Source organism: Metopolophium dirhodum, chromosome 2, assembly GCF_019925205.1.
Source record: "Metopolophium dirhodum isolate CAU chromosome 2, ASM1992520v1, whole genome shotgun sequence".
NCBI classification, from domain to species: domain Eukaryota; kingdom Metazoa; phylum Arthropoda; class Insecta; order Hemiptera; family Aphididae; genus Metopolophium; species Metopolophium dirhodum.
Window position 1 is genome coordinate 30,055,755 of NC_083561.1, and position 24,989 is coordinate 30,080,743.

General features: G+C 29.6%; 2 protein-coding genes across 3 annotated transcripts in view; one reads left to right on the forward strand and one right to left on the reverse strand.

The window, feature by feature from the left end:
- The first annotated feature begins 4,199 nt into the window (after nucleotides 1-4,199).
- On the forward strand, nucleotides 4,200-14,741 carry LOC132939635 (TBC1 domain family member 5). Of its 2 annotated transcripts, XM_061006912.1 has the most exons (14): nucleotides 4,200-4,479; nucleotides 4,606-4,708; nucleotides 4,771-5,029; nucleotides 5,349-5,519; nucleotides 7,104-7,198; nucleotides 7,263-7,313; nucleotides 7,806-7,905; nucleotides 7,989-8,116; nucleotides 8,183-8,328; nucleotides 8,391-8,494; nucleotides 8,552-8,640; nucleotides 8,966-9,014; nucleotides 9,089-9,199; nucleotides 9,287-9,777. In XM_061006912.1, exons 2-14 carry the CDS (start codon nucleotides 4,635-4,637, stop codon nucleotides 9,521-9,523), a joined length of 1,614 nt encoding a protein of 537 aa, XP_060862895.1. In that variant the 5' UTR covers nucleotides 4,200-4,479; nucleotides 4,606-4,634; the 3' UTR covers nucleotides 9,524-9,777. The 2 variants fall into 2 exon arrangements, with proteins under 2 accessions (XP_060862895.1, XP_060862896.1); XM_061006913.1 differs by lacking the exons at nucleotides 4,200-4,479; nucleotides 4,606-4,708 and adding an exon at nucleotides 12,742-14,741 and having other exon boundaries at nucleotides 5,022-5,131; nucleotides 9,287-9,519.
- Nucleotides 11,482-24,989, reverse strand: part of LOC132939636 (all trans-polyprenyl-diphosphate synthase PDSS1) — a 39,888-nt gene continuing 26,380 nt past the window's right edge. Inside the window, exons 5-8 of the mRNA XM_061006914.1 lie at nucleotides 23,948-24,037; nucleotides 23,724-23,855; nucleotides 20,797-20,991; nucleotides 11,482-12,098 (exon numbers count right to left, since the gene is read on the reverse strand). Of these exons, the coding sequence (XP_060862897.1) occupies nucleotides 11,877-12,098; nucleotides 20,797-20,991; nucleotides 23,724-23,855; nucleotides 23,948-24,037 (639 nt within the window). The 3' untranslated portion in view covers nucleotides 11,482-11,876. The remainder of the gene's footprint in view (nucleotides 12,099-20,796; nucleotides 20,992-23,723; nucleotides 23,856-23,947; nucleotides 24,038-24,989) is intronic.

Here is a 24,989-nt window from a genome sequence, read left to right on the forward strand (position 1 = left end):
AGCAAATTATTTTGTGTTGAGAATTCATAAAAATTTTTTTTTTTCAATCTAAGATTTAAAAATGTAATATAAGATTATCCATAAGTTTGTCTAACTTTATCAAAAAAAAAATGTCTACAAGAAAATCAAATTAAATTTTTATGAGCGTTTGAAATTCATATTTTTACAACATTAGATATTCATTCGATTTCTCGTTTAACAATTTTCTTATTTTGTTGTTATTAAAAAACGTATGACTGTAGATACTTGAAAATTTCACTCAATGTTTATATTAGCATTTTCTATACACGATCAAATTTTGAAAATAATTTGACTCTTTTTGAGCTGTTTACGGACATTGTCAGTTTTCAATTTTTTGGTTTTTTTTTCTTCAATTGTTAATAAAATATTATTTGTTGGGTAGAAAAACGTGAAAATTTGATGCAAGGCTCCTGATTTATTGTTACAATAGCAGTTGAAAAATATTGAAAATACATAGGCACAATTTTTTTTTATAAGCATTTAAAGTTCAAATTTTGACAAAATTTATCAAATTTAAAATGTAATAATTATTTTGTAGTTAAAAATGTATAAAATGTTCAACTTTTGTAGCTAAGGATTGAAAATTTAAAACAAGGTTCCACGTAAGTAAGCAAATATATAAATTATTTTATTTACAATAATATCATCAAAATATACTTAGTAATATCAAAGGCTGACTGACCGTCTTCGCTCCTAATCGTTTTTCTTATACAATGATATTATATCATTGAATTCAAATTTAACACCATCCATTACAGTGACCCACTTGTATCCTACTGTATAGCAGAGCGACATCCACTGACCCACCTTTTTTATAGTTTTGATTAATATCAAAATAAATTAATAGTTACTCGTAGGTTTTCCTAAAAATGATTTCAGATCAATTATTGATGAAATAAAATACGTATACCAAGATAAAAAAATATAAATTATGACCATTGCCCATTAAAATTATTTACGTCATTATTTGCTTTCCGTCGTAATTCCCGTTTTTATTACCTACTTAATATATTGTTTTATTGTTTTAATATAAATGTTCAAAAATTATATTTTTTTTTCTTGCTAATTTGTTTATTCATTTTTTTTATTTTTCATGCATATTTCAACATTTTAGTGCATATATTTTTACATATTTAAGATTTTTAGTGCATATTTGGTAGGTTTTTAACGCGTATAAATCCGCACTCTAGTCATTTCACATATTATTATCTTATACATTTAAATACATTGATCATATTAAAGGTATTCATAAGATAGAAATTGAGAATATTACTGGTGATAATAATATTAATACAAATTAGTAGGCACTAGGCACCTACTTACTTTTGGTAAACAATAATTTAATTTGTTAAATTTTTAATTTATTTTAAATTTTTTTTCTCTTATAGTCAACTTATTATATAATTAATATTAAAAGTTATTTAAAAGCACACCTGTAGGTGTTAAAATGTAATCTGATGATCTTTTATGGAAAAAATAGATCATTATTCAAAAAGTTTAGTTTACCAGACTAGTATTAACATGCTATATGTTAATACATTTTAAATAAGTATAATACTTAAATGAAAAAAAAAACAATAGATTTTAAATGAGCAAACAAATGTGTATTAAATAATAATTAATACTGGGATGAAACTTTACATAGTTATTTGAACATTTTTGTATAAGTATATAGGTAAGTATAATTTTTATTTTACTTACAACTTTTAAAAACCTTATGTCCTTATGTGATTGCCCATTTAAGTTGACCAAGATTTATCAACTTTATAAAATTAGGTTTATTTTCCCTCAACATCTTCAGATCACCATTCATCAGTATAGGCACTAGGCAGTGGGTAATTGGAAAAAAAAAACCCTATTACAAATACTTATATAATATAATTTTATTGTAAATCTTAAAATACTCATAACTTGCTTTAAAATAAAAATATAATAAAAAGCCTATGATATTGCCTAGATAATAATATGACCTTTAAATTGTGTAGCGATCAATTAACTCTAATTTTTAAACTAACGGGATCTACTGAGATTATAATTGTTCAATTTTTAAAATAATAATTTTTAATTTTTATATTTAAACTAACTTAAATATTTGATGTTTACAATGATGTGTTTTTTTTATCTGTTATCACGTTTTAGGATAGAATTTTAATCTCAAACTTTATAATATTATTATTATGTCTTCTAAAATAATACAGTTTTAAGCGTTTTTTTACAACTTATATTATACCATTATTTGAAATAAAATAAAAAATCCTAGTTTAATTCGAGCCTAGTGGCATCATTTCAGTTTTCAATAGAGGGGGGCAAAGGTTTTGACTGGCCTGAATGGGTAACAAAAAACTATTGACAGTAATTAATTCAATAAAGAAAGATTAGACAGAGGTCACCTGCTGGCTAATAATAAAACCCGGTGGTCAATGTTTCCACAATTTATATAAAATAATCAACTAATAAAAGCAAATTTGGAAAGGGTCTGCTGGCGCCCGCAGAAATACATTTCAGAACACAAAAGAAAATAGATAAAATTAAATAGTAGGAACCAGTGTTTATTTCAGAGGGGTGACCCCCCACGGAAGAAAAATGTATAATGTATATTATTATGAATAAAATATTTTATATATTTTCCTATTTACATGGAACCTTGTTTTAAATTTTCAATCCTTAGCCACAAAAGTTGAACATTTAATAAAGTTTTAACTAACAAAAATAATTATTAAATTTTAAATTTGATAAATTTTGTGAAAATTCAAACTTTAAATGTTTATAAAAAACAATTGTGCCTATGTATTTTTAATATTTTTCAACTACTATTGTAACGATATATTAGGAGCCTTGCATTCAATTTTCACGCTTTTTTACCCAACAAATAATATTTTATTAACAATTGAAGAAAAAAAAACAAAAATTGAAAACTGACAATGTCCGTAAACAGCTCAAAAAGAGTAAAATTATTTTCAAAATTGTATGGTGTATAGAAAATGCTAATATGTTGAATGTTGAATGTTTTTCAATCAAAATTGCAGGTAACTACAGTGATTTGTTTAAGAATTGCACCAAAAACCGAAATCGATTTTTTCGAAAACAGATTTTGCGTAAAATTCTGGGTTTTTCTTAATTTTTCTTTTGTTTTTCACTAATGAAAACTGCGCTTTTTAAAACTACTGGGAAATTTTACTTTTGACCCCCCAAAGTACCAACTAGATTCACTGTAGTATCAAAAAAGATACTGTTAAAGAAAATCTAAACATTTTTACTGTCCTAAAAGCAGTGGCGTCATTTCAGTTTTCAATAGAGGGGGGCAAAGGTTTTAACCGGCCCGAATGGGTAAAAAAAAATTCAAATATGCCCACCTTGCCCCCCCCCCCCCCAATGACGCCACTGGATTCGGCCTGTAGGAAGTATTTCTTCTTTCAGATAAAAAAATAGCTATTGAAATCCGACAATTCTACAAGGCCTGAAAATTATTCCGTCAAATAATTTTTTTCAATAGAATACACTAGGTACGTCTAGTATATGACATTCAAAAAAAACTAGTTGTATCACAGTTAAAAAATATACAAATCATAAAAGAAAATATTTTATGAATATATTATAAAGTCACCCAATAAAATAAGTATTAATTGCTATATAGATATAAGAAGGGTGAAACGGGAGTTTTGGGACAACTGTTTGGCTTATAAGTTATACATTAATAAGGTACATATTATAGACCTATTAACTAATGGACAGCGCTTAGTGAGAGAGAGAGATCAGGGGTACGATATAGAGTAAAAGAGAAAAGAGAACGTGGGGGAAATACAGTATTATAGTTTAATAGTAATATCACAGAATATATGAAATTTCATATATTCTGTGGACTGTGGTAATATAGGTAGTTTCATACGTCTATGATTACCCCCTTTATGTTCTTTCTTTCTTCTTTCTTTCCCTTATATGATTCCCGTGCATTGACGGCAGGGTGGAGTGGAATGCGCTGACCATTAGTATAATAGCTCTATGGTACATAGCAAATTCTAATTAAATGTATCTAATTAAAGATCATTTTTTCCGCGGATTTTATTTCAGGTCTTATTTTTCCCGGGTTTTTTTTCGAATACCGGCTAAAATGTATTATACATTTTAATAGTATCACATGATCATAATATTATACATCATGATAAAAAAAATTCATGCTCTCGTGGTATATTAATATCATCGATTATAAATACTATAGTAGTTAATTTATTATAATATAAGTTATTAGTTAAAATGGTGATAAAAAAATTATTAATTGTTTAATTTAATAATATTGAATAGCTCATTCTGCTTTTAGTAGATATACCTAACAGTTCATAATATTAAAAATATAGTTTGATCATTGTTTCATTTCATTATTGAATCGACGTGCTTAATTAAATTTGAATGTGTAGTGACTACTGACCAGCATTATACACCTTATAACATTAATAATTACAGGCAGGTATTTATGTTGACCGCAAATTACCAGAAAAGTTGTTATTGTTCCCCTTATTTGCGGTTATGCTATACATTATTAAGTTAAATTAATCATTTATAATATTAATTAAAATAAACTTAATTTAGATCAAACAATATTTGTCGTTCACTTCTAAATGTTTTACTCTGACGTAGATGAGAACAGCTTTGTTGATGATAATAGTCAAAATGTTTCCGTCAGACTATACGAGTATGTACTTTTTGCTAAAATCTTAGTTTTAATTGAAATTTTAAGTTTTGAAAATTATATAGAACCGAGTGGACATATTTATTCAATATCACCAACATTGATGAACTACGAGTCACCGCTATCAAAGCCAAATTGAGGACATCTAGATTTAGAAGTGTGTGTTGGCGTCTTTTACTGGAAATACTGCCACCAGATTCATCTGAATGGTTGATGGCTATTGAAAAATATCGGTCATTGTACGAAACAATTAAATCGACACATTACAATGATCCACACACTCAGGATTCTGGACCGGATGACCCACTGTCACAAGATGAAGATGTTTGTTTCTTTCCCAATATATTTAAGACAACATTCTATAGAGAGATAACCTCTGCTTATAATTGTTGATGCTCATATGGGAGTTTAGCATATCAATATTCAGTATGACAATACTTTTTTGTTCATAGATATCATAAATTAATTACTTAATGTTAATTAATAATTTAGTATGGTCGTATTATACAATTTTACTTGGTACTTTGATTTTGTCTATAATGTTAGCAGAGCTTGTCACTGCATAGCATTTGTACTGATTGCTATTGTTTGTTTATGCTTGGAAATTGAATTAAGTGGTTCATTTGTACATTATTTATTTTAGAGTATTTGGAAACAATATTTTAAAGACATTGAATTAAAGAAAATTATTGAACAAGATGTGATCCGAACTTCCCCTGAAGTTGAATATTTTGGAACAAAAAAAATTCGAAACATAATGATTGATATATTATTTTGTTATTCAAGGGAACATCCTGACTTGAGCTATAGACAAGTATGTAATATTTTAATTAAGCATCTTTTTATTTTGTGGTAGGTAATTAACACATAATCAAGGACAAAGGTTTATCCAAATTTTAAATAATTTTCTTCTTTAGGATGTTAAGGTAGATGTTGAATATAATAATCATCAATATTTACAATTGTGCACGGATTAAAAAAATAAAGGTTTAAAATAATATATTATTCATTTTATATTTTAACAAATATTTTTCTAAAATGAAATAATTTGTTTATATCTTCACATTTTCTTTTGAATTATAATAAAATTCACTTATTACAGTAAATTCTCAGTTTTAATAATATTTGATGTGTAAAAATCATAATTTGAAGACCTTACCTTTGGCAATTAGTTTATGACGTTGTGAAGTATTTCCATAAACTGGTAATATATAAAGAAAAGGCAAACAAATAGGCAATTAAAATAGGGATAAGTATAGGTTCAGCAATTTAAATTGTGTTATAATTTTCTGATTTACATCTTAAATATTTATTTATATGTAATAGAAAAAATATAGAACAATCGTTTATAGGTAGATAATAAATGGTAGGTTACAACAAAAAATTTTGTATTATCCTTAAATTTTATCATGACTTATAACCGATTAAAACACCATCATTATACAATTTAACTTTTAAAATCATAACCAATAAGTACTTGATTGTGAACATTAATATTGTAATTAATAAAGGCAATAAAATGCTTATTAAGCTGCTAAGCTGTTTAGCCAATTTCAGACTATTTAGTATTTAGGGTTTAAACTTCAAAACTAAATTTATTGTATACATAGTTCTTTTTCATGTCTAATTTCGATATTTATAATTTTACTGAAACATGGCTAAACGAAAATGTAAGTGATACAGAGTTAGGCTTTACAAATTATTCAATTTTTCGGTTGGATTAAAAACAAAAATACAAGTTTTATGTTTTAGAGGAGGGGGCAAACTAATAGCTGTAAATAATTCTTGAACCCTTCTTTATTAAACGTGTCAATACTATCACTAGAGCAACTTTTTGTTCTCTTGCGTTTTAAAAACCAACATTTATTATTAGCTTAGTTTCTATTCTACCAAATATAGATAAATCAAATTATGAACTATCTATTAACTCTGTTGATGAAATCTACCATAATTATCCAAGTTTTAATATTATTATGATTAGCAATTTAAATTTTCCTCACATTTTGTAATTTTGGTTTCACGTGATCCACAAAAGAAAAAAATTATAACTCTTTTGTGTGTGGCTAACTCAACTGAATCATATTTTATTAATGCTCTTTTATGTTAACATTTTTCTCAGTTAAATTTTAATTTTAATAATTGTAATCAAGTATTGGACTTAGTCTTGACACGAGAACAATATTTTGTGAGTAATTAATCTAATAATAGTAATAATAATTTAAAAACAAGTTATTTTTAAATAGGTAAATTTTTGAGGGGACATTTTGACTGACTCCACAATTTTATAAATTATTTGTATTTTTGTTTTCTGTTAAATAATATTTTAACATTATAACTAATATTAACAATATTTTATTATATTATATTATATTTATTATATTTTATTATATTTATGTAGGGTATGCATGAAATCCTCGCGCCATTATTGTTTGTTCTCCATTGTGACCATCAGGCATTACTTCATGTTTTGGAACAGTCATCTTCTGATGTTAGGTAAATTAAATTAAATTAAAAATGTTTGATTTATCTCAATATTATTGTTTTTTTTTTTTTTTAGTGATTTAATCCAGAAAATCCTTGATCCTGCATTTTTGGAAGCAGATGCCTAGTAAGTACTTTATTGTTGATCCCTACACCTGCTGTATTGTATTTTCTCTTACAAAATATGTACAAAAGTAACCTTGTGTTGTTAATTTAAGTATTAGAGTAAATTAACCTATTATCAAATTAATTTAAAAACATTGTGTTTGTATGTTGGTCTTTTTACAATATTTAAATTATAAATCAAGATATGTAAGATAGGTAAGCATGTATATTTTAATATTTTACAAATTCATAACTTGTATAAAAATTAAATATCATATAAACCCTACATACAAATACAGATGATGTTCTTAAATTTAAGTTTGAGAATAATTCAATTTACTCTAATAGTCTAGTACTAAAGTTAATAGCTCAAGTTTCATTGGTTCTGCTGAACAAAAATTTGCTATTTAACAGTTTATATTGTACATTTGTAAGACAACACAATATGCTTGTGTAGAAATCATTTATTAATAATCTTAGTACTTAAGGTAACTTAAATACTTTTTAATTTTAGTTCCCTGTTTAATATTATAATGGAGATAATGAAGGATTATTATAATATTAACGATTTTATCGTATCAGCGCAAAAACCAACTAAACATGTAAAGACTACTGTGAGTTTACATACATTTTTGTTAAACATTTTTATTTTTGTTTTCTGACTATTGTAATATCTAATATCTGTTACTCGTTCTAGAGTTCTACATGTGATAGTGAAGTTGTTCAAAAGCTTTCCAAAATACGTGATACAATGTTGACAAAACATGACCCAGAACTATATGGGCATTTATTGGATCTGGATATTTCATTTACTACTTTTGGACTGTAAGATGATTATTGTAGCCGTACTAAATTTTTTTCCAATGGAATAATGGTTGTTATCATTTTTAGCCGTTGGTTGAGGTTACTGTTTGGTGGAGAATTTTTATTAATAGATCTATTAGTGTTATGGGATGCTATTTTTGCCACATCACCTCAAGACTTTGCATTGGTTAATCATATTTTTGTGGCTATGTTGGTCCTTATAAGAATTCAATGTAAGTGATTCAATGTATGGTTCAAATTTTTTTTATATTTTTTAAATAATTTTTATTTCCAGTACTTAAAAGTGACAATACAGACTGTTTACATTATTTAATGAGGTATCCTCATGTCGATGTGATGACTGTTATTGAATATGCCTTGCATATGTTTGATCCCAAGGTAAAAAGTTTTTTCCATTAGTTTAATAGATTTTGTTGTAATTTTATATTATTGCAGATTTATATATTGCCATCTGTTATAAATTCTCTTAAACACGATAAGAGCGACAACATAAAATCTAATATTACAGAACACCACGTAGAACGGTTAGTATTTATGTTAACAACAAACAAATTATATTGGTTTTATGGAAGAGCTTAAGTTCTAAGGACAGGAAAATCATTTTTTTTAAAGTGATTACTATTTAAATTAATTTTAATGTTCACGTTTAATACAATTTAATAAATTATTAGTGTTATGTAGGTAATTATATCATTTTACTAATTGGTAGAAAAAATAACAGTCTGCTTAACTCAAATATAAATTTTAATTTTATAATACAATAATGCATAATATTTTATCAATTATTATGATTTATGAACAAATCAAATTTACTAAAATGTACCTATAAATAAATTGTTTTTATTCTAGGCCTAAACTTATTAGTTATGTACAAAGACCAAACAGAAATGCAGCAGATGTAATTACAATTTATTAACAAATATTATATTTTAATCAATTTGAATGTATGTTAATAATTTGATATAATTTTAGGACCTACTTGAGTTGTGTAGAATTAAGTTGACGCAGTATCATTCCATTTTAGATCCAGCTGTCCCTATTCATAATAAAGAAGCAAGACAAGCTCTAACTGGAATGCTAGAAGTAAGAAAAAACATAATTTTTAATAATGTTTAATTAAAATATATTATGTAGTTGTTAACTACAATTATTATATGATCATGTATACAGTTATGCGGAATGCTTAGTTCGCGTCAAGGCATCATAGAAATGGGTAAAGATGTTGTGCGGAGTACAACAACTCCAATTGAAACACTCCTTACACCTGAAACACCAGAAGGAGGACCATTGTTACCTCCCCCTGCTTCTGCTATCACTATGAAGGTATTTCGTAAGACAGAAAATTCAACTGACTCACAAATACAAGGAGCACCAATAAAAAATCCATTAAAACAGATGAAACGGTAAATACAATCATGCATTTGCCCTATAAATTACATCTGATTAACGTTTATAAAGATTTGTATTTTCTGTGATTTGATATTTTTACTACTCATTTTACATTCTCATATTAGTATGTTTTAAGAATATATTTTGTTGTTTTTTTTTAAAAAATATATCAACCGTGTATACTTGACTATTCAAAACAGCATTTTGTTAAATATAAGTTGTTATAATATGAATTATTTTTATCTAATAATAACAATTATATAAAAATCAAAGGTTTTATATTTTTAATACCTTCTGTAGAATCTATGGGTGCATTAGAAACTTCAAACATTAATTTGATACTATTTCAAACAAATATTTTAAGATTATCCTTATTCTCTTTTCTAGGTTGTGTAAGAAATAGATTTTCGATTTTTTTTTTAGCAACACTAAAGTAAAGGTGAATTTTGAAAAAAAAGAAAATTAATTTGGTATTATACTAATTGATCAATACGAAAAAATCTAAAATCCATTTTCTGCATAACCTAGAAACTAGAATAGGGAATTCAAATATGTTTTCCAAATTAAAATCGAGCTTTTGGTACTGGGTGAACTTTTATTCCGTATTTTAGGACTTTTATGTTAAAACTTTTTTCATTGCAAAATTTGGTGACGTATAGCTATATGTAGTATGTAGTATATGTACGTTACTGATTTCCAAGAATCTTAGCAGTAGTTTATCTTTAATTACATAAAGCGTCCGGGGAACTCGCTGACACTGATGATCAGTCACTACATACACAGTCATATGACATAATTACATACGCCATATGTCACGATAGATATATAGATATATATATATTGCCTAAATTCAACCCATTAAACATGGTCCGCTTTCAACAGCATTAAGTACTTAATTCACTAATAAAAATTATGTTTAGTTAAATTTTTGTTTAACAAAACAATTAATAGGTTCTTTAGTTTAATATTATTTTGAATAATTTAATTGAATATAATAATATAATGTAGTTTAGATTCTCGTTGTTCCAGATGATATTAAACTAATATGAACTAAATTAACATAACTAAACGTAAAAGCCCTTAATTTAGGATTATTAATAAATAAAAAATTAACACTACTATCAAACGGTATTATTTTTTTTTTTAAATAAACTGAATTTCCTTCATATCAAGAATAATTATTTTAAATTTGTTGATTATAATAATTTTTTTTTATCAATACTAACATACATAATATTTTTTTACGGTTGTAAAATATTCTTGTCATTATTGTATGAAATACATTATAAAATAGAAAAGGAAAAATGAGTTCAAACAAATCATTATATTGAAAAATCCAAATTAAGTGTTAAAAATAAAATATATGCGCTGTTTTAAAATATTATTTTTAATATGCTTATAAGACCCAAATACCCAAATATATATATGCAGATTTACAACACATTTACAAAAAAATTAAATAATTTTTTTTATACACAATGGTAATTTTAAATGGTAAAAAAAGATAATAATAATAATAATAATAATAATAATAATAATAATAATAAATTAATATAAATCATAGACTAATAAAATAATATTTTTATAGATAACAAAATAATGTATTTTCTTTGGTATTTACAATTTGTTTTATCATCAAGTTAAGAAAAATAAAATGTGGAGAAAAAATACGATCTTGTTAGTCAGTTTTACTGAATTTTATTTATGTTTAATAATATAAAAATTATACTTGATTCTATACATAGAATAAAATTAAGTGATACACCATAATCTTAATTATAACGTCATAATAATCAAAAGCTACAATATGTGAGTTTTTGAAATATATTTTATTAAAAATGAATTTGTGCGCTGTTAAAATTAGATTATAGTGTTCAGAAAACTATGATTAGTTGTATATATATAATTTGTCCATTAAATTATTAAGTAAACAAAAAATTCTTGGGTAACACAAAAAAAAAAAAATATTAAAAATAAATATTGTAAGGGGATGAAAATCATGTAGATCATCATTACAACAATATCATACAGAAATTACTTTATTGTTGATATTATGATAGTATTGTTTTTAAGTACTAGCGTTGAAAAAAATAAACAAAAGTATGTAATTAATACTAATAATAAACATACATTAAAAATAAAATAATATAATAACAAAAATAAGTGTACCTTTGAATCGAGGCAATTTAAAACTTCAAACGATATAAATAAAATCGTTAGCATAATATAGATTATATATTTTTTTTTGAATAATTGGGACTAGTTTTATATAATAACTGGTTCACCATTACGTTTTTTTTAATTGAATCTAAACATCTGCATACACATTTATCTGTGTACCCTAAAGCAATGTGCAACAAAGGGGATTTGGCTATTTCATGCGATTCACTATTAGGTCGGGTACGACCAACAGAGACTTTTGATACGGTGACTCGGCAATCTTGCCGGCCAGACGAGTTGCCTCGAGACAGTGCTTTTTGGCAAGGAACCGCGTCTGTTCGAGACCCTGTGACTTATGTACCAGCTCGAAGGCACGTTCTGCATCGCCTGGCTCTTGGAACCGCCGCATTATCATGGCATTCAACTCGGGGTACTGTAAGAACAAAACGAAATAACATTTTTATTTTTATTTTTTACCAACTATTTTAATATTATTATGTAATTCTATTATTTTGTTTAGTCATGATTTCGATTGTTGTGTTCTACTCTACCACCGTTGTTTTGTATAGCTGTTTTAATTGTGTTCACCGTCAAAGTCAAAAACATTTATATCTTTGTGCATTCATATGATAATTTTATCAACAACGTTATATTTTAATATCATATATATATATATTATAATATATTATATAGTTTTTGTGGAAATAAATAAGAAATACGTTTTAAAATGCCGTAAAATGTCTTGTGGTATGTAGGTACTATGTATTTCGTCCGTTCTGTTATTATGGGTGATGACATTTTTAATTACAATTCGTAATCATCTTATTAACAAAATAAAAGCATCACCAGTGATTAAAATTGTTATTTGTTACTAATGCAACTATTTCTTTAGTAGATAGACAGTTTTAAACGAGTGAAAATATATTATATATTTTGGTGTATTATCATGGTTCAATTTAAGTGTTTGAAACAAAACATAAGACTTACAACAACAAATTACTTAATTAACTATAACTATATATACATCCAACTATAACATTCAGTGTACTTATTTACAAGTTCCTGTATTTTTCTAGTTTTCAACGAGACAACGACAATACGGGGTCAGGATGTCGTCTCCGAAGATTCCCAGAATTAACGGAGTTCACAATACCTAAAAATCAACAGGAAGGTACAAATATGAACGCCCGATCAGTATGCCTGCACTAAGGAAGATGTTAAAGTCGAAGTACATCGCATCGACACAAACGAGCAGAATTTGGCTGCTGACGTCGTCAGTTTAAAAACAGAATCAATTCCAGGGATTCGTCAAGCGGGAACACTTGCGTGAGCGATCACGACGACAAAAATCTGAGAGGATGACAAAAATATTCCGGACAGACAAACTACTCGGACAGTTGGACATTGTCCAGAGTACTACAGGAAAACCCGCCAAAGTTGAACAGACTGCGCACAGACTTACCGGCCCTTCCGTGTACACGAAGATCGCCGGATCCAAACTGGTGACTTTCGTAAGACCAAATGACTTGGTCGAACGAAAAATGGCCAAAGAGAATTTGTATTCTAGGCTAACCATTTGCTCGTATCGTTGTTTGATCGGACTGACGCTGAAAAACTCACCAAACGGCTAATATACATGGATGACATATTCAAATTCGTGTCTATGAACTTTCCCTACTTCTGGAAATCGACCGAACGCTGTCGGCGCTATATCTTGAACGAGAAGACGTTGTTCCTAACAATGGACCAGAAACCCAACGGTTAGGTTACGACTTGGAGTACCCGTTGCAGACAAATCTCATGTGGCGGGTGAACCCCTCGAGAGCTTACGAAGTGGACGACGCGATCGCGGCCTGGGTGCAAAAGGACCCGCTGCCGAAAGAAACCGTGTTCCATTTTCAACGATTTGAAATACTTGTGAAGGACGTGATGTACAAACCGAATAAAGCGACGTTTGGCGACAGTGGAAGACGCAATGGCTGTTACAGTGGCGTCAATTTTGGCTGTAGAAGGATTTACAACAGCTAGTGCGAGAAGTGATAGCGGAGACAGTGACGGAGGTGGTAAGATAGCAGCAGCTGAAGTAATCAAAATGAGGGAGAATATCTTTTTGAGCTGGTGACGTTAACGCTTGAAGAAACTGAAACTCAGTTGGTAGAACAAGTGTTTTCGGGGCGTACCGGGGAAACGCGGGGCTATTTATATGCAGAAGTCGAGGGGGGAAATACGCCAATCAACCCTCATAGGGTAGGTTCGAACAGGGGAACGGAGAGCAGGCCTCGCTAAAAAAAAAAACCCGCTGGGTATCCGTGGTGGCCTGTCGCCATAACCCACTGAAGAAAATGCCGGTCCGGTGCTCCAAAACCGTCGCAAGCAATGGACGCGTATATATATACCACGATACGTCGAACAATTAATGTCAATTTTTTTTAATTTGATTTTATACAGTTACACGTTAACACAAAACCGTTGTTTAAAATGTTATTATTATATTATTACTTTCAAAATTGTCGATTATAATAAAACGCGAGCCATGCAGCTGTTATAGTTGGCTATTGCACATATACGACTGTTAAATTCGTTTGATATTATAACTCTCGTCAGATTATATACCTATGCGGTCGATATATCTTTGGTGTGTCGTAAGTAAAAACGCCAAGTTTTCAGGAAAAGAATACATTGAAAAATTATTTAAAATCGTTGATAATAATGTCTTGGCTGATAATTATACTTTAATACCGTATACCAAAGATATATGTATACAATTTTTTATTGAAAACTGAAATTTTAAATCTTAGTTCCTATAATATATCTACACCTAAGTTCAAAGATGTTATGTGAATTGATAATAATATAAGTTTATACTATAGTAAATGTACTTTTAAGTTTAAGCATTGAGGTATTTGTATTACTACCTACATTAAGGGCCTATATATATTATTTCATATATATAATTCTATGCACAATTCTTCCACGACAAGTTATTTTTGAGTTTATGAGATATTATGCCAGTTTATATTTCTGTATTTTATTATACCATACATATAATAGTAATGAGTAGGTAATAACTAAAAACACTGATCGAAATAATTTACGGATAAGAAATGATATACAAAGAAAAATGTACTTGTTTCACACCTTCAACTGTGGTAACTCAGTATTATGTTTTTCATTTTTCATATTTTATATTTTATATTTTAATAGTAAGTACCTATCTCGCTTATTTACATATTATTAAACTAGTATGGTGGTTTATCGATATAAATAATACTTCTTTAAAAGTAAGAACAGTTAAAGAGCGTTTTGCAGCGACTATGATAAATAGGTTGTCGGTATAGACAGCTGCAGACACCAATATTGTTATTATTTTATAATTATTTTACAACGTACTCATTTTTTGTACCGTGGTTTTGGTTCATGTGACTTAAAATTGATCAGTATATTTAATAAGCCATGAAAACAAATTAGGTCACCTCAATGTAAATAATTGACGCACCCCTAAGGGTTTTAGACTGAATAGTGTTTCTGCGGGGCTCTGCCTACATTATATACCAGTTTCAGTTACTGAGTTACTTATATAATAGTATAATCGTTGTAAAAAAGCTCGTTATTAAAGACCTATATAAATTATGGGGTTACCACAAAATGATAATATTGTGACAGAAAAGAGAAAAAATGGAAAAATATAAGACGATTTTAACACGAATTTCACATTTAATTAAGTACTCAATTCCTATGAGTTTTCATTCCTTCTGCAGCGCGAAACATTCGCAATAACTTGAACTCTCTCAACGTCCCTCAAACAATATGTGCCGCCCTCGATGGTATGATTAAATAATATAGGTAAGTACCGCCGAATGTCTGCGATCGAGGCGTTAGTGTAATTAGGTTAGGCGCGGTCGTCTTACTTTCGCACAATATACATACCGCGCACGAGACGCCCCTTCCCCACGCAACCCACTGATTTAGCGGCGTCGTCGGGGCCAGGTAAATAATCGAGTCCCAAACGATTGGGCACATAATCAATTATTAACCGGTAAATCGAGTCCAAGTGAATTTTAATACGTTGTATATTATATTATATTATATTATATTAAAAAGTTTACCTTACCGTTTTTTTTTAATTTTTTATAAACGTTCGGTTAAATAATAATATCTATCATATTGATGGTTCCACAAAACAAAGGGGGTTAAGCGAAGGTTTCATGAGAGTCGAAGAACATTTTGTTGTGATTTTAATATTTATTAAAATTTTTTTGATAAGCAATAATTTTTTTTACATGTACAATTTGACATTTTTTTTGTAAAGTGGCTTCTTACGTTGTTTTTGTATAAATATACATTTTTATTGGCTTTTCATATTTAGGTGAATACGGAAATTGGAATACATCTGTTTAAGAATTTTGGCACTTGAGCCTTAAATGTTTTTTTTTTACATAATTAATATCTAATGCACTTATCTTCTATTACATTATTTTAATATTATGATTATTTATGACCTATATTATAATGTTATAATGTCTCGTGTTCATCAAAATTATGTGTAAAAAAAAAATCGATTTTGATAAACGTCGCTTGTCTCTTAAACAGTTAAACATTTGTGATACTGTTGTTTATTCCCTATTAATGATATTTAGACTCCTTCGAGTTAACCAAATGAAAAAGAGTTGCATAAAATGTAAACTTAAACTTAAAATGTTCGATATTATGTTCTGTGTTCGTCGCCGGCTATCATTTTAAGCAGTCAAACGTATTTTTCGGCGGAGGGATATAATATTTAATGCGGTTGAATAAGTTTCGGTATAATTGTTCAACAATAACCAACGGTTGGGTTAACCCACACAAGTTTTTTTTTATACCCGAATCAACCTGCAACCCTGCTGTAGCACAGTCGATACTCGTCGCGAAACCCACCTATATCGGCTCGCGAACCGACGGTATCATTCTCACCGACACCGTGGGTTGCATATACACGGTGGGATAAGAATAATGGACACCCAGCCTTTGGCAATTTAAATCAACTATCGCGAGTAGACGGTTACATTTATAATATGACAATGATTAACGATTATATATATAACCCCCCCCCCCCACGTTTGGTTATTACGACGCCGATCGCCCTTTATATAATATAATATATTATTAATTATTTCATAATACCCGAATTCACATAGTATATTATTAACATTTTGTATATGTTTTTGGGCTGTATATATAGGTACGCTCATGGTTGAAATATACAAGGTTATTGCATTTATACCACTTCTAGATCAATTATTTGATGATAAAAAACAAAAATGGCAGCGTAAAGGGAGCCAATAACAATCAAGTATACATGCGCGGGAATTTTGAATTTGTTAGCTTTTGTCAGCGTGTTTTTAATGATAAGAAAAATTTATATTTGTGATATCCCTTTACGCAGCCATTTTGTTTCTGATGATGACAATCCGAGTCAATATGCAATAACCTGTATATTTCAACCATGGGTACGTTATACATTTTTATAACCGTTGTTATAGGTTATTTTGGTTGTATCGATCATTTTCTTAACGATTTCGGGTAGCCCATTTCGCACTACAGTTGCAATATAATTACAACCAAACATTAACAAATAAATGAATAGAATTTTGTTAACCGATCTTGCGGTAAAGTGATTAATATTATAAAGTGTTTTTTTGACATGGATATTAGAATATAGGTATTAGATATATAAATTTAATATAGGTGTTAGAATATTTTGCGCTATACTTGTTCAATAGAACCACGAATACTAAAAAACATAATATATATATATAGGTATTTGTATGATGTCAAGTTTTTTTATGTCAGCAACTTCACTTTTTATAATATTTAGGTACTCGCGGTCGTGAATCGTGATACTTGTTGGTTGCGGATTTACCTGGCGAAGAAGCGTTTCGGAGAAAACTGTTTTTGCTTATAAATTAACTGTATATATTATATATGCATATTGCACATATACATATATATAATACGATAAAACAATGCACCGGGCTTACACCGCTCGGCCGAGGCGAATAAAACGTATAAAAAGTATAAGTACCTACTTATAGGCGGGAAAGAAAAATTGAAACGACGTTGTGTACGCGCGAGAAAAAGTAATTAAATTACTCGGAGATACGATCCGCCGATGACCCTTGTTAATAAATTATTACCCACCTACTTTGTATAATTGCAAATACATATTATTATGTACATTCTAAGACGGAGAGTATACACCACACATCGCTGACATGCCTCCAATCATAACCTGAATTTCGACAACGCAACGCCGCGCATTAGGTTCGCGTCATAAAACAACGCATAATAATAATATTATTATTATGTCCAGCTATGTACCCGTTCCCGTACCTATGCATAAGTTTTATATTAAAACGCGTACTTATAATATTACAATATATTATTATTATATCTGTATTGTATATATACGCGCGTTATATTCGTCCGTAGCGAAATGCGTGAGATTATTAAACACAATTGATTGCGCGCTCTGCCCTGGAATTATTACATCGCGCGCGCGAGAAACACAACCACATACGAGTTGTAGGTACCTACCTATATTATATTGTTGATGTAATAAAAGAGAAAAAAAATATTTTACAACCCAACCAACTGGTTTGTCGTGCAGGATGGATTACGGCCACAAAAAAAAAAAAAATAATAATACACTGACAGGTATGGGTACGCCGGTTCAGGCGAAATCCCATTGGTCGCAAGAAAGCGGTTATTATATATTGTGTTAGGTATATTTTTGGTAAAAGAAACTTGGAGTGGCCAACAGCGCGAAGACGGCGACGAGCGACCTCAACAGAAATAATTCCTCCGATTCGATCAAACGATGGTTATTTCTATTTTTTTTTATTTCCGGGTCGTCCTAAATCCGCGTACAATGTGCCACGATGAAATTCCGATTCTATAGACACATACCCATTTAGGGCACGCATCTGATATATGTTTAAAAAATATTATTTAGTAAACATATAAGTACGTATTTACTGTTTATTTATCGAACATTTTGAAAATTACTTTTAAATGATTGGCCGTCGTTAAAAAAAATCACTAAAATATATGCATAATAATATATTACATATTATTCACCTAGTATATTATGTACCAGGTATACTTTGTACAAGAGCTAGCCAGCCAGCCAGTCTGGCGACGAGATGCCATTGACCACTAACACGACGTGTCGCCAATACCTCGGGGATATGGAACAGCGAGTCACGTTTCCGAGGAATATCAAACGATTTTTGATATACACCATCGAAAGTGTATAATAATGTATATGTATATCTAAAAAACGAAATTTTGAGATATTTCATAGTCATGAAATGCATACATTATACACCTAATTACATTTGGTTAGGTAATTGGGAAGTAAGAGAAGAGACACGTCCAATCTTCTGTTTCTGTATATTATAATATATACACTAAAAAAAAATTACCCATTAAACCCGGCTTAACCCTTCTAGACCGAAAAGTGTTGATAATCAGCGACTCTCTCCACGAGATATTATATACATGTCAAAATTAACAACAACTAACAATTATATGCATATTATACGAAGAAATTTTACAGATCGTATATTACAGTTAAAAATTAAACTAACCACTCTAGACTTATTTAATTCCCAGTAATCTATATATATAAAAAGACTTGTCCTGGGTGATTCATCATCGCCTAGCCGGAACTGCTGAAGCTATGGATATGAAATTTTCAGTAAATGTACTTATTACTATGTATAGGCGCACTAAGAAAGGATTTTTAGAAATTCGCATTTTAAATAGCTGCTCAAACAGGGAGATTGAGGTTCAAGATGGAAATTGGAAATTTTATTTTTATTTATTAATAGTTGCCATTGGTTACACTCTACAGTAGAAATTAGTAATTATTTATTATTGGTTGCCATTGGTTATTCGGGCGGATCAGGTACAAGCTGGCATCAATTCGAATTATATTATAATATCAAAATTAACTTGGTATAACTTCGATAATTTAGAGTTAAATCCTACACTTACGTACAAACAGCACTGGGTCCGCGACCTACCACAGGTAAATTGCCTACCTGACAATATACTGCTGCGAATCAGAATTTTTATTCCAGGAAACAGAAAGATAAGATACATTTCGAACACCATACACCGAATATTAAATAACGAATTGAACAAAGTTTGAGTCATATAGAGTTGGTACATTTAACGGGCAACGAAGTGCACGGGATCAGCTAGTATATATATATATATATATATATAGGTATATAACATAAATACACACTTCGGTTGTTGGTCTTCGCAATTAGGTTATAATACATAGGTGATAATAGGGAATACTCGTGTAAGGACGACGGCAGCGATCTTTCGTAATTTAATATAATATATAAAGTATATAATATTCATATATTATACATAATAATATAGTAAAAGGAGCGATCGGCGGGTAAACTCTCAATCAATGAACTGTAATAATTATAAGGTAGTAGTATTACTGTGTTTAAGTACAGGGTCGTTCAGATTTACATCATGTAAAATTTTAACAACCAGTATGTATCTAAGGTACATATAATGTTTAACGATTGGCGAATATGAGATGCCAATCGCGTGTATATATATCTACGAATTAGTCGATTATAAGGAACGGTAAACCTAAACTATTATGAAAAAATAATACTGACGAATTAATTATGATTCCAATATTCTTAAATATCACGTCCCACGTTTATACGTCGTGGTTTCACGACTTGAACGTCGATACGTTCGTTTATATACTATGGAGTATTATTATCGTATTAGAGAGCCACAATAATTATTATATATTATATTTTCATTAATTTTAGCGTATTTTGGTTTATATACTTAAGATAATATTTTACTATACTTACTTTTACTTAAGTAAAAAAAAGACTAAAATATTTGTTATTGCGTTTCTCAAAAATCCGATAGGTATATACAGCTTATCCATTCGGTATGGTGTTTTAAAATCTGAATGATTAATAAATTTTGTCAATTTTCAAATAGTCTGGGTGATTTTTTAGACTTAGTGCTGGTTAATATTATGTTTCGGTTAAAGTTTATTAGGTATCTAAGTATAAAGCAGGAATAGGTAATATACATACCTTTTCGCAGGCAAACAATACTGGAGCGGTGGCCAAGCCCAGTTTCAGATCGGCTGCCGTCGGTTTGCCCATGGCATCTTTGCTGGACACGAAGTCCAACAGGTCGTCGACCAGCTGGAACGCCAGGCCTATGTTGCGGCCGTACTCGAACGATACGTCAACCAATTGGTCGTCGGCGCCAGCTAACATTGCTTCCTGCGGAGTAAACAGCGACAAAATGAATAACAATAACAGTGAAAACTATAGAAGAAAACCTTTTTTTCTTCTTAGAAGGTATATATTTTATATTATCAGCGCGAGTGGTTTTTATTTTACCCTGCAATCATAACCAAAATAATGGAGCGGACAAGGCTTTTTTTTATACAAGCAGTGGATTTATCTAAACAGTTCGCATACAGACGAATTTGACCCCGGTCGGTGTGTATATATTGTATATATAGATGTAGGTTATACAGTCGTTAAGTATATTAAGTACGTTTATATATATATAAGGCATAGGCGGCTCCACGATTTTATATTATGCTCGAATACACCGTGCAAAACGTGAAAATCGCTTCTCCGAGTCTCCCCGCAATAGCGCCTCGTGTTCTGAATAGAACAGTATTATATTAAGTACGCGTTCCGTTATTAGCATAGAACAATAAAATAATTTAAAAAGAAAGAAAAAAAGTCCCACAGAGATTTCATAATGTAACGTTTTTATTCTTTATATAGGTTTATAAGTAATAGTACCGCAATTCACCGGTATACCTACATACACGTTACACATAGTAAAAATATATTACATTTATATACATATCAGTGGCGGATTTAGGGGGAGGGCAGAATCCCCCCCCCCCCATTGGCCCAGAATCTAGGTTAATAAATTGGGCCATTTTTAAATATTTGTGTCGTAAAACTTGAAAAAAGACAATGGGTCCCCCCAAAAAAAAATTCTAGATCCGCCACTAGCTGATACGTATAATATAATATATTGTATACATTGTGTACTTGCGCGAGACATTTCGTGAACCAAAGCTGCACTGCACCTATTAATAATACCTAATAATTATTATTATCATTGTGTCGTAAAAAATATTATAGGTACTATATATATATTATACATAGTATTTTTTTTTTTATTAATTAACCCGCGGTAACTTAGGCCATTGGGTAGTTTTTACTGTGTGGGAGGGTATTGTAGGATTTAAACACGTTTACACAGTTTGGCAGATTTTTTAGTGGGCACCCGTAGGTATCTGCCATGCCCGGATGGGGGATGGCGGCACTTCTCTCCAGACACCGCGACTTGCAGCCCGAAGAAAAATGCCACCGACACCTTAGTCCGCTCGGCCACTCCGTCCCCCATATATAGTATTATAATTGGTCATCGGTAGGTACACTAATATATTGAGATGTAAAGTTATTAATTAGGTATGTACGCGTGTATATTCATTGCGGGATCACACGCGGAGAATTCACCAGTTATAACACAATATGGTAATAAATTTAGGTACGTCCAGAAAATGTATATAATATAAGATGTTTTAATTAATCCATGTGGTAATTGTATACGCATATTATATACCAATAACACAATGCGGCAATTAAAGGTAGGGTGTACCCGTCGCCGCCGTCACTGCGGTATGTACGCGCAAAATAAATTTCGCTTTCTTTCGTAATGTATATACTGTACGACGATGTATATTTAATAATTAATAACTAACGATCAATGATAAAATCATATATTTATTATACACACAACATTACATACCTACGCACTGCGTTCATCATTCGGTTCTGCAGATTCAATATTTTTAAATCACTTACGTAACACCGCGTTTGTATATAATGGCATATGGGTATATACTATTAAGAGTACATAATATTGTATATTTTAAATAAATATCGTAGAACAAGTGTTTTTTTTTCACTTTTGCAGCGTCCGATGCATATTATAGTTTTACCGGACATTGTCACGACGAGTAATGCGACTCGACAAAAACAAATTATTTCGGCCCAGTTTTACCGTCTGCGTGCTCTATATATTCCCTCAACGGGTCCTTGAGATTCAGCCAGGCGTTTAAAAGAAATGAAACTTGAGACGTTCGTTAAACGCAAGAGAGTATATAGCGAAAATGAATACGTAATGTAATTGTTTTACGCAGCGTTTATACACACAGACGGATATGTATAAACGCCGATGCGAATGGGAAATAAATGGTGTGCAAAATACTTGATACGCTTCTGAGGATTTATTCAACGTCCATCCCGAATTCGGACGACACCGTGGCAATTAGTTTTAGAAATAAGGCCACTAGTCCGACTGGAACATTGTATACAGATAACATAATAATTATTGTTTAGGAGCTGCTGCTGTTAATTTACGAACAACATAATATCAGGATGATACGCTAAACCGGCTTTTGGTATAAAGAACGAATACTAGATGATTGGATTTTAATAATAATAATAATACAGTCGTAAATAATAAATATATACGGTGATATTTTTTAAATTTAGGACTCGATTATAGTATGTTCTTAGATACTTTGAAACTAATCGACTGTTATGGGTCTAGTAAAATATTTATTTTTTTGGTTTTTTTGTTTTTAAATTTCACATTGTAGTACCTATATATAATATTAGGTCTGTGTAATATGCTTCGACCTATGCTTGAATATGAATACAAATGAATATCCAATTACGAATGAATAGTTAACTGATACTGTAGTTTAAAGTATTATAATTTATAGGGAAAGGGGTATTATAGATTAAATGGGTCATTGTAAATATAAACAATATTAACAGTTAAATTATAATTTATAACGAATGTTCCAGACTATAAAATATGCATCTCAATAAAAAAAAATAAAAACCATTTTTATTTGGCCCTAATTCTATAATATTATAGAAGTTATTTGTAGTTATATAGTTTTTTTACTTACAGCTTTGACTGAATTGGCTATGAGGCTGGCTGTTTTTCTGTAAGTTTTCGTTAAATAGTGAGCAAATCTTTCGTTCTCAGTCTCCTTAGAGCCGAGCTGCATGAACTCTCCTTGAACCAAGTCAGTGATGATCTGTAAAGTTTTCAATTTGTGCCGTTTTTCGATACTGTATAGGATATTTTTTAAGTTTGGTTTAATATTAACATTAACAAGATTACACGTACTTGGCTAAGCGTTATTGTGACGTCATTGTGGTTAAGCCTGGCGATCATCATAGACGTTACTGCCAATATATAATCACCAGCCATGGCTACCTGAAAAATTAAAGTACAAAACAGTTATAACATTTGTTAAAAAATGTATAATTATTAATATTAACATGACCATACAAATGGCTATATTATTCATAGTTATCATCAATATGTATCTACAAAAAAACCTATAGCCACACAATTACATTCATAAGAAATCAATCGAATGCATTATACTATTCATAATTATATTATATCTTTTAACACAATCGCCAGAATTTTTATTACAGATTATATAATAGCGATTTATGGTTTTTGGAGGATTTATAATAATCTGATTTTAAATGTAATTTATATGAGCTGATTTAAAGTTTAAATCGTATAATTATTATCCAACAATAGGATCTCGAGTTGAACAACACGACAACTCACGTATTGTGTTAAACAACATTTATTTTAGTTATTCTGAATAGAGATGAAAATCATAACTTTGTAATAAAAATAATAATTTTTATTTGATAATATTTAAAAAAAATACTACGTTTGACATTAAGTACACGAGATAATTAACACGTGTACAATATTTCTGAAAATATGTGATGAAGCGGATATAATTCGTCGTATGATTAAATTATCAATTGTTTTTACTTTTATATTTATATAAAATACGATTTACATTAATCTCCATTAAATAAAATATTTCGATGGGATAAGAGTTTTATGTTAATCAAATATTAATATTCTAAGTTTTTATTTTGTTTTTTATGTTATGTTTTTATTTTTCCTATATTGTATAGAATTGTATAGTTTAAAATTAAGAAGACAGCAGATCGATTATTAACGTCCGATGGGTTTTAGATATAATGTGCATCAATAGACAGATAACACCGAAATATACTTTCACTATAATAATTATAGTATTTATGGCTATTATACCTAGATTAGATGAATCAGACTTATCCTTTACTTCTTTCAAAGAGAGACTGAAAAAATAAAATAAATACTTATAATTTCT

Excerpts from the sequence above, each read along its gene's own strand:
- LOC132939635 (XM_061006912.1), top strand. The coding sequence starts at position 4,635 with ATGTTTTACTCTGACGTAGATGAGAACAGCTTTGTTGATGATAATAGT. Across the intron at positions 7,199-7,262 it reads CAGTCATCTTCTGATGTTAG|TGATTTAATCCAGAAAATCC; the intron begins GTAAATTAAATT and ends TTTTTTTTTTAG. Across the intron at positions 8,117-8,182 it reads TCATTTACTACTTTTGGACT|CCGTTGGTTGAGGTTACTGT; the intron begins GTAAGATGATTA and ends TATCATTTTTAG.